General features: G+C 43.8%; 1 protein-coding gene across 1 annotated transcript; it reads right to left on the bottom strand.

Annotated features, from left to right (window-relative positions):
- Positions 1-218: 218 nt before the first annotated feature.
- Positions 219-4,417, bottom strand: LOC142202702 (interleukin-1 beta-like). Its single transcript, XM_075272979.1, has 7 exons — positions 4,345-4,417; positions 4,001-4,055; positions 3,612-3,660; positions 3,120-3,339; positions 1,708-1,887; positions 1,466-1,599; positions 219-676 (listed from the first exon to the last, which is right to left on the bottom strand). The coding sequence occupies exons 2-7, from the start codon at positions 4,048-4,050 to the stop codon at positions 464-466; spliced, it is 846 nt and encodes a 281-aa protein (XP_075129080.1). The 5' UTR covers positions 4,051-4,055; positions 4,345-4,417; the 3' UTR covers positions 219-463.
- Between the last annotated feature and the right edge of the window lie 7,040 nt (positions 4,418-11,457).

Here is an 11,457-nt window from a genome sequence, read left to right as displayed (position 1 = left end):
CAATACTACAATATACATTTTAACTCCTGTTTTCATTCATACATCCTGAGATATCAGAAAAACAGCATCACATCACATTACATCATATAAAATAATACTTACTGTTATATAGCTATAAATTACATATTAACTGTTTAGTGAGTTACTTTTTTGTTCTCTCACTAAGAATGTAAACTTTATAAAAGTGCTTGGTATACAACAGACTTTGTTTCTTAGATCGAGGGCATCAGATCTTCGGAAGGATACTTTATACTGTACATACAGGCCAACAGTTCTGTTTTCATGGGACAGTCCCATACCACCATTGCACCAGGCCACTAAGAGAGGATTTAAGCAGAATGTGCATTGAGATTCCGGGTTTATACCTGTTCCTCAATTTGGGATTGAAATGTTGAGAATATTTTTGCTGCCAAACTGATCTCGCTCTGTAATGGTGCATACATAGAAATGGTTAGAAAGTAAACTAATTGTTTGGATTCACAATGAAATCCTGCAAGAAGACCTGATTGTTTCCTGACTTCAGTTGCACTTGCTGGTTCTCTTGCTGAGAGGTGCTTATATAATAGCCAGGGAAGGCGGCCGATTCAAAGGAGTTGTGCTTATTGCTACCCAATTTCTTGTAGAACATGAAGGTTAACAAGTCTTCATTCTGTTTTTCTTTAATATCAGCCACTTCCTAAGAGAAAGATGTAAAAGAGAAATTTAGCTTAAATTAATGTAAAATCATTCACCAAATATCTAAAAGTTCTAATTCAAGAGCTCCATAAAGAGAATCTTTATAATAAGCCCCCTCCCCAGCTTATCACTATATATTTTTGTTATGCAGGGTGCATTGGATTTCACAAAAGCTAGGGTCAATGCAGACCTAACACCCAAACAAGTCACAGAGATCCAATTTCAGGAGGTCAGACCCCTAGTCTAAACTAAAAGGGGACATTTAAATGGAAGCCAAGATGCAATAGTGCAGCGGGTTCACTATACAGTGTCTGGACCCATCTGAGCATAGCTCATCAGTGGGGTTTCAGGGTGTCGAACCCCAACTAATCATATATTAACCATTCCTATGGGGTTGTTATAAGTTATGACGTTATCCACTATCAATAGGATATGATTGGTGTGAGTATGACCACTGGGACCCCCACCAATCCTGAGAATGGATAGCTGGTTGCATACACACTGCCTCTCCATTTCTATGGGAGCCCTTGACATAGCGGAGCGCTGTACTCAACTATCTTCATTGAAAATGAATTGGGCAGCCCATTTCTTGAGATTGATGGAGTCCCAAGAGGTTGGACCCCCACTGACCATGAAGTGATCCCCTATCTTATTGATGAAGGATATCTTCATATCTTGGTACAGTCTATTTAAGAACCAGGTTTTGGTTCAGGAATATGTATTACATTGCATTTATTTTTGCAAGCCCCTCTTTGTTCGTTGTTATGTAAAACATTTCACGAGTTCTCACCTTCAGGCACAGAACGGGATCATCCGTCCCTTCTTCAGCAGTGCAACAGAGATAGAGCTGACAGCCTGCAATGCCCAATGTGACTGGACGTTTCTTTAAATCCGTTGTAAAGAAGGAGTCCAAATTGATTTTTGCTGCAAGACAATACATAATGTTAATAATTTACCTCTTAATATAAAAGTGGTAAATGTATTGTAAAAAAAAACCTGTGAATAGTAAAATATCTGTAAGTAAAGGCTTACCTTCTCTCTCAATATTCTGTCCTTGCAAAAACAAGGCGATAAGGTGAGCATTTTCTTCAAATTCATGCAAAGCTAAACATTTTTGCCTTTGGTCTCGAATAATGTGAACTGTCGTCTTGTTGTACCGGAATCTGGCATTATTTGTATCTTGAACTTCAATTTTATTGCAGGTAATGTCTTCTGTTAAAAAATGAAAAATTTGGTATCTAGTCAGTGCGTTATTCATGGGTATTACGATGACGTTTCTCTTAGATAAGAATTACAACCTGTCAATTACATTATGGTTGTCATATGTATATATATAGTGTTACGGTCAGCAGGATACTATAAAAAAAATCTAAGTAATAAATATCCTGCAGAGCCCAACTGGACTCTGAACCACAGAGCTACCCTGGAGTGAACAAGGCCCGACAGCTAATGTCACTGCCAGGCTACAACACATCTCTGGGTACAAAGAGATGAGATGTGATGAAATAGATGAGATCTCTGCAGGACAGAGCAGCCGCAAAAGAATTATAAAGTCTTGCAGTTACTGCACTGCAAGACAAACACAAACTTGACCGTGTGCTCCGAGTAGCTTTCTGGGCTGCACCCACCTGCTGTGGAGCACCACAGGTAGCAGCCTGCCTAATGTAGGAGGTTCCCACAAACTAACTAAGGGAACGATTCCCACAATTTTAACAAAAGGGTAGAGATTCTCACTACCTACCTAACTAGGCAGCTTGCTGCCAAACTAATGATTGCACTGAGATGCACAATTCAGGTATTAGGCTAAGGCACTGGGTGAACAGACCTGACTCCTTAAGTAGAGGGAAGGCGGGTCTAACTAGCAAGCCCCAGGTGCCCACGCCAGGTGCTCATAGGTTAACACACCTGTCAGTCAGAAGACCGACCACGCCTATCGGTTGCAAGGGAATTAACCCCATGCATGCTGGACTGAGCAGTGACAGCGGAACAGGCTGTGACCCTGCTCTCTTGGCGGCATCTGCTACACAGTCCTAACATATAGTAATTATTCACAGATTTACATTTTTATGCAAAATCCGATTATTTAACTTATACTATAATAATTCATTAAAATTTTGGAAAATCATATAAAACATTGTATAGGGTGGACTGAATAAATAATAAATCTGATGGAAGCATACTGTTATCAGGAATATGATTATTAGGGCAATACGTTAAAGGGGTTTTCTGGGCTTTTTTTGTTTTTCCTAACTTTAGGATAGCCCATAAATATCTGATCGATGGTGGTCTAACAGCCAGCCCCTGCATAGATCAGCTTATCAGAGCTGTGTCCGATGCCCAGCATAGTGGCCGGGTGCCATCACTGCAGCACACTTCCTATGATGTCAGTCCCTCACAGATCAGAGATTTTTGGGGAAAATCCCTTTAATACAATAATCTCTTACCCTCTATAAGGATGTGATTCAGCAGGTCATCATCATCAAAGAAGCTCTGCTTGCCAATTCCTCTTTTTCCCTTCAGCTTCTCAACAACCACCACAAGCATTATGGCTTTCTTAAAGGCGGAATTAGGTTTCTCTGGTTTTCTTATCTCAGGCTTTACTCCAGAAAAGTAAGTTGACCAGCATTCCTCATGGTGTTTCCATTGTAAGTGCGTCTTATTGGGCTATGGAACAAAAATTGTAATTTTTGTTATTTTTTCAGTTTGTTATTGGAAAACATCTTCACCATCTGCTGCCTTATCATGTCACGTATATAAGTGCTGAACATTTGTGCACGAAGTGTACCAGAAAGCCGGAGGATTATATGATAGGTATGTAAATATTGTTTATGGAAGAGAGTATAGATGTGCTCAAGGGCATACAAATACCATATCATTAGAGATTTTTTTTTCTCAACACGTTTTACTGGATATATATATAGTTAAGTGTCATGTACCTTCATTTTGATGTTGAAGCCATCACTGTGAAATTCTTCATTATGTTCACTACAAAATAAAGAAAAAAATATTCAGAAAAAAACAAAATACTATTACATAAGGTCTGATTATTCTGTCCTAAAAACTCTGTTATATGATGATTTTAGCATGTACATTATAGCGCTATGTTACATATATATTATAAATTGGTATATATCTTTAACATTATTCTTGCATTATCTAATATAATTCTGAATTCTATATTATTATTATTCAAACTATTTTATGTGTGTTACATAGTGCAGTACAGAGTCACCATAAGGTAGTATAGTATAAATCTCAAGTATAGGGCTCGATGCTGTACTGTACATGATACCTTAACCTTAGGAAGATGAGTGTAAATTATTACCTGTACTCCACTGGAATGTCATTGAATTCTGGAACTTCTGCCAATGCCATTTTGTCTGTAGAAATAAAATATTATGTATCATAAAAATGCAGGCAATGCAACATGTGTTCATATAACCTATACTGGGGTAGGGAACCTTGAGTCTCCAGCTGTTGCAAAACTACAACTCCCAGCATGCATACTTGCTCTGCTGTTCTTGGAACTCCCATGGAAGTGAATGGAGCATGTTGGGAGTTGTAGTTTCACAGCAGCTGGAGAGCCGAAGGTTCCCTACCCCAAACCTATACAAATCTATCTATAAAATATGCATTCAACATATACAGTAACAGAACATCCTGAAATACCTTCTGTGTCTGTATCTGTAGCTGTAAGTCCTAGAAATGTTCTGCTCCCCGGGCAGTGAAGATGTTACCCGTGTGCTCAGTGCTGGTGGATTCTGTCAGCCGTCTGTAGCTGCTTTTATAGGCAAGTGAGTGGGCAGCTTCTTACACAATACAGGGATTTTTATTATCTTCCTCTTTTCACTCTTTGATCTAGTTCCACCCATGTATAAAAGTGAATTGTCGGGATTATTTACGAGTTATTTTTTTACACCCCTGAGGATTCCTCAATTGTAGAATTTTAATACTAATAAATTGCTATGTGTACTGTATATCCCCAACCTAAACCCATGAATAACAACAACAAAAAGTACAATGAAATTAATAAATGGATTAAATATCCAAAGTAACAATAAAAAAGTAAAAAAAACATTAAAGGGATCCTATCATTCAATCAAATTTTTTTTCTCATTAACACGTCAGAATAGCCTTAAGAAACACTCTTCTTCTACCTATCGTTGTCTTCTCTGCGCCGCCGTTCGCCTAAAATTCAGATTTTTGTCGGTATGTAAATGAGTTCTCTCGCAGCACTGGGGGCGTCCCCAATGCTGCCAGAGAGCTCTCCAGCACCACCTCCATCTTCTTCTGGAACGAGGTCTTCATCACGTCTTCTTCCAGCGGTGGCTTCTAACTTTTAGGCCTCAGACCTAGGGTAAGCCGACTGCATATGCCCGCCAGCCACGAGAAAATGGCCGCTTACAATACTGTGGGGGGAAGAGGGGGGCATCTTCGGTTGCTATGGCGACTGCTCTGCAGCAGAGCGGCCGCCATTATACTTACAGGCTCTAATAGAATGGCGGATGCTAGGGAGGGTTTAGCTGCTGGCACAGGTGCGAGGGCCTGCAGCATCGCCACGTTCCTGCCACTGCAGGAAACCAGCGGCGGCAGGAGCTTCACGATTCTACTGTGAAAGATCACAGGTCCACAGTTTTGCCAACACACGAGTCGGCAAGACACCTGTGGACCTGTGATTTTTCAAGTCCCCACTGGCCCCATACCTTGAGAGTTGTATATACGGTATACAAGAATATTGAAGCGGAACAGGGTTCATTTGGGGTGTTACAATCCTACTACAACTTGCTGCACTGACTGCCATTATACTAATGCACGGCAAAATTACAGGCTTTTTTACTGTCAATTAGTGGCCAAAAAAAGGATTATCCATTAATTTCCAATCTGTTATATCGTCCTTTACATGGCATTTATTAGTGAAGGGGGGGGGGATAAGTGGCTTATTCACCATTGTGTGTTGAAGGGAGAAACTTATAGGCCTTTTTGCCCTGTATTAATTTTCTTTTCATTTACTTATTTGATATAACAGTATGTCAGACAAAGAAGTGACAGGTCCTGCATAGGGGAAGGGTACAGGCCTAAATGTTTCTGGCGCAGGCACAGGTAAAGTAGCAGAGTAAGGGGATGTAGCAGCATGGGTCACGTCCAGAGGCTTAAGCTCCCAGTGTCAGCTAGAATGGTTGAGTCGGTCATCCTCTTCATCCCAAGTCACATCAGACACCCCCAGGAAAGAGTCAGTGGGTTCGTCAGACACAACCCTTAGTTGGCATGGCCCAGGAGCAGGCCCTGTGTCCTCACCTGTCCTCAACCTGCCTCTGTCCTTTTCTGTTCTCTCAGCCAGAGAAGTACTCTGTGATGTGAGCTCAGTTCCATTATACAGCGAGGATGAGCTACTAGCCACTGCCTAGCCAAGATCTGGAGGAGACACTCGCCGCTGTTGTCAGAATCCTGGTGTATTTTGCTAAGCTACCACCAGTGGCCGCTGTTTCTCTCACTCTGAACTATTGTGTTGCACCTCCACTCCTCACCACTGGAGGCTGCTGTGTTTATCTTAGGAATTGCCTTTAACAAAAATGACTAATCTGTGCCAATGTGAAGCCATCTTGTTTCCTGTTTGGGCCTATTTATACCCATAAGGCAGTTCAGCCATTGCTCAAGTATTGTGACTTGTTTCAGTCTCCTGCTCCTCAGAATTGTCTTTCCCAAACTGTTCTACTCTTCACTAAACTTGGTCAGGTGATGCCGCTTCCGCCTCCACATTCTCACGCTTTAGTCCTGCAACAATGTCCGCCTCATCCTCTACTGTGTCCTCAGTCCCCACTGCAGGGACAATTCACAGTGCCCCTCCAGCATACCACATGTGCAAGGCATGGCGGTGTCATGCTTTTCTACACATTGTTTGCCTGGGCAAACGGAGTCACACAGGGGAGGAACTGCTCCGTGTCCTGCATCAAGAAATTGAATCCTGGCTTTCTCCGTGACGACTCAAAATCAGAACCATGTTGACTGACAACAGGAAGAACATAGTGTCGGTGCTGAGTCAAGGAGGACTGAGCCATGCGTCCTGCATGGTGTACGTGTTCAATCTGGTTGTAAAGCGTTTCCTTAAGTCTTCCACCCATCTGCAAGATATCTTAAAAATGGCCAGGAAATTTTGTGTGCACATCAGTCACGTGTTCATCCCCAAGCACACCCTTCTTGAGCTGCAGTGGCTAAACGTCATCTCCCAACATAGACTGATATGTGATGTTTCCACCCATTGGAGCTCCACCCTCCATAAATTGGACCGACTGTGCGTATGAACAGTGAAAGGCCATGAATGATTTCTTGATGAGCTAAGTGGACAGAGGTAAACCCCTGTGTAAGTTGAATGTTAGCTAGTGGCAGCACATGCTTGACACCTGCCATTTGCTCGTTCCCTTTGAGGAGGCCACTTTATTTGTCAGTCACCAGGACTACAGGATGAACAACGTCATTCCACTGATTCATATCCTGGAAAAGATGCTGGTAAATCTGGCTGTTCTGGGGACAGGAGACATGCCGCCTACATCTCACGACCACATGAGTCATGTGTGGGCTGAACTGGAGCAGGACATTGGAGCACAAGCAATGTGTAGTGAATTGGGTGGTTTTTCTACACAGGTGACGGGAGAGGAGGAGCAGGAGCAACCGGAAGAGCAACAGGGATATAAGGAAGACGAGGCAGATGACCCAAACACAACGTGGTGGTATGCAGTGGAGATGGATGCAAGGAGTCTCTCCGAGTCACTTGCGCAAATATCCCAATGCATGCTCACTTGCTTGCCTAGTGACAGCCAAATTGTCACCATTCAGCAGAGGGACGACTATGACATCCTATGCGCCATCGTCCATCCTCTCGCAGGTCTGACCGGTAGGCCCTGGGCGCTCACAATGGACTGCCATGGCAGCTGTGGGGGAGAGGGGGGAGCAGTATCAGCTCTACCAGCAAAATCCTGTTCCTAGAGTTTCTGGTGAGCAGCTTTGTTCACCCACATAGTAAAGAAACTATACGCCAGCAGCTAGACACAGAGCAGAACCGGAACCAGTAGGTGGTGGCATACTTCGAGTGCATACTACCACTCATCATTGAAGATCCATTTTGTGGCCACAACTGGGCAAGTTTGCCCTGGAAAAGCTGTCCTGCCCGGTCAGTAGTGTTGCATCAGAGCAGGTGTTTAGTGCGGCCTAAGCCATAGTTACCTCAAGGAAAACTCACCTGTCCACCCAAAATGTGGAGAGACTGATCTTTGTCAAGATGAAACAGGCATGGATCAGTCAGGATTTCCACCCAACAAGGCCTGATGCAACAGATTAAATCATCCATGCTGCCTAGCCCAAACCTTGACAAAAAAAGATGGGTAGCTTCTGGTTACCTTCTTCAGCTACTATTCTGATACTGTCACCCGCCTGATGCCACACATCTGGTGCCAAGTGCTCTTTCTTACAGCCACTATCATCAGCGGGTATTGTTTGTGTCACCTACCTCCACATTATGTCACCTTCCCACTCTGTGGCCTCCTCATGCTGCTGCCACCTCCACACTCTGTCACCGGGTCACTCTGTGGCCTCTTACTACTAAGGCTTCTGCCACCTTCCCACTGTGTCACCATGTCACTCTATGGACTCTTAAGGCTGCTGCCTCCTCCACACTCTGTCACAAGATCACTCTATAACCTCCTAAGGCTGCTGCCACCTCCACATTATGTTACCACTATAAGATCACTCAATTGAATATGAAGATATACAGTGTATATATACAAATATTACTATAGCCACTAGATACAAAGCAATGCATGCAGAGATAGATAGATAGATAGATAGATAGATAGATAGATAGATAGATAAATATGATATCAATGTGCAGCAGCCGGCTCCAGACAGTACTTTTTCGTTGTTATTCATCGGTTTAGGTTGGGGGATATACATATAGGAGTTAAAGGGGCTCCATCAGCAAAATCATGCTGATAGAGCCCTACATATGCATGAATAGCCTTTAAAAAGGCTATTCAGGCACCGTGAATGTTATATTAAACTATCCCCCAGTTTTAAAATAATACCCTAAAAAAGAATGTTATCTACTTACCGAACGTGCATGCTGACCGGGCATTCAGGGTGTGTCTTCTTCTTCATCCACGCCTCCTCTTCCTCCGGTCCCGTCCTCCTCCGGCGCTCGCGAACGGACATTGATAAAAAAAAAAAAATGACCTGGGCGCATGCGCAGTAGCACGCGGCTTCTACTACGGCTACTGCGCATGCGCCCAGGTCATTTTTTTTTTATCAAAGTCCGTTTGCGAGCGCCAGAGGAGGACGGGACCGGAGGAAGAGGAGGCGTGGATGAAGAAGAAGACACACCCTGAATGCCCGGTCAGCATGCACGTTCGGTAAGTAGAGCACATTCTTTTTTAGGTTATTATTTTAAAACTGGGGGGTAGTTTAATATAACATTTACGGTGCCTGAATAGCCTTTATCAGCATGATTTTGCTGATAGAGCCCCTTTAATTTGATTTGTTTGTTTGTTTGTATTACTATAATATTAAAAATAAAGTAGGCACAAACAAGTTCCTATGCCAAGGTTTCCATGGTCCCCATTTGGTCTCTGTACTTCTGACTCCATCAATGACATGTCCATTAAAGACTGTGATTGGCCACTAAATGACATGGTATTATAACCCAAATCTTTGTGGGAATGCAGGAAACCATTTCACAGGACTAGTGGAAGATTGGGAATGAGAGAATACTGTAGTACGTGCGGGCCACCGAAAGTCGTCTTGGGCGGCCCCGAAAAACCTCCTCCGTGTCCTTCCTGCTCCAAAGACCTGTGCACCCCACTGTCCCCCCTAATCCCTCTCCCCAAAGGCTCCACACGTGCCCCTCCACCTCTGGCGGGGCCGGAGCTTACTCCAGGTGGTGGGTAAGAGACGGAAGTTGGCGGCGTTGAGAGACAGGGATACCTAATATGTATGTAATAACTTTTGTATGTGTTCTAGGGATAGGGGTGGTGAATGTTTTAGTGTTTATTCTTGGTTGCTGTTTTTACTTTTTTTTTGTTAAATTTGTTTGTGCATTTCCTACACTGTGTTTTGGGGTCTTGAACCCCAGGGTGTCTGATGAACAATGCAATGCATTACAATGCTTATGCATTGTAATGCATTTCATAATACCGGGGCTTCTATTGCAGGCCACGTAGCATAGTCCGCAATAGAAGGACCGGTTTATTGCAATGCATTGCATAATACCTGTCGGTGGCCGTAATGATCGGTGACATTAACCCTTCCTGCGCCTCGGCCAGCTGTCACTGAGGCGCCGGAAGGGTTAATGTCGCTGATTGTTGCGGCCACTGACAGGTAGTATGCAGTTCCTCCGGCACCGCGTGGGCGCTGCCATGATCGCTGTTATCGCCGGCTCCCAGAGGTTGAGGCAGGTGACGGCATCACGTGGCTATGGCAGCCGGGAGCCTTGCGCTGGCTCCCCGGCCTGTCAGTCTTTCGCTTCGATTGCAGCCTATGGCAGGTAGACTGCAATTGAAGCGCTGGTTTTATACAATGCACTACATAGTACGGTGCCTCTATTGCAGGCTACGCAACGTAGGCTGCAATAGAAGCGAGACACTGACAGGCCGGGGAGCCAGCGCAAGGCTCCCGGCTGTCATAGCACCCTCATGCCGGCCCCGGAGACTCCGAGAGGACCTTATTGTGAGTCACTGACTTATGTGAGAAATGTATTACAGGAATTTTGCCATTATGGACACTTATTTCTTATCCACAGGACAGGGGATAAGTGTCTGATTGCTGAAGACCCAACCACCAGATCCCCCAGTGATCAGAGGACAGGGGACTAATAATCCACCTAAAGCCTCCTAGTGAATGCAACACCAGTGTGCTTATGTGACCAGCGCTCCATTCACTTCTATGGGGCTGCAAGAGATTACAGCCTCGGTGGTCCCATAGCTGTGAATGGGGTACCACTCACACAAATGTATTGGTGCTCCATTCACAAGGAGGCTTTAAGCTTTTGGTCCCTCATTCTCCTTATCAACAGGGGACCCAGTAGTTGGATACCCAGCAATTGGACAGTTATTCCCTTTCCTATGGAGAGGGATTTGTTTGTTTTTTAAACTGAGAATTAGTATTGAGGTAATATTCAGTAACTATATAATGGTATTATTCCATCCCAATATGGCGGTGTTATTTAGTGTATTGTAACAACCTTGCCTGTTCGGACTTTGGCACCATTCTCCAGCCGCATACTACGGCGCAGGAGGTGTGTCTGGCTATGATTCCTTGCTTTAGGTTCTTCTTATACTGTCTGAACACTGTCCTATTTCCTCACATTTGTAATTGATTTTCCACCACATCTAGCTCTTACACCTTGGTTTCCCTCTGCTCTTCAAATAGTTAATCTTAGCCTTACCTGTGTGATTGAAAGCCTATTTTCTAATGAAATTTGGAGCGGTTTCTTTCTTCTTATACATTGTTTTCCCAGCCCAGCCTAGTGCTTGCTATTGGCCTTTCTGTACGTGATGGCTCTATATTATTACTGTTTGTATTTGCAATTTTGACCTTTGGCTTTTCTTGTGATTTTGATTCTGTACTGCTCTGTTCAACTGGTTCGGACCCCTTGGCTAGCTGACCTCCCATTTGTTGTTGTTTGTCTTGTTTTCGTTCTGTATTATCACCTATAACAAGAAGAGACTGCCGCCCGGTTGTCCTCTGCCATCTAGGGCAGTGAGGGAGGTAGGCAGGGATAGGGGAAGGGTTACGCTT

This window comes from Leptodactylus fuscus, chromosome 5 (genome assembly GCF_031893055.1).
Source record: "Leptodactylus fuscus isolate aLepFus1 chromosome 5, aLepFus1.hap2, whole genome shotgun sequence".
Lineage (NCBI taxonomy): Eukaryota > Metazoa > Chordata > Amphibia > Anura > Leptodactylidae > Leptodactylus > Leptodactylus fuscus.
Note: the sequence above shows the minus strand (reverse complement) of the source record. Positions and strands in the feature narration are given on the sequence as shown.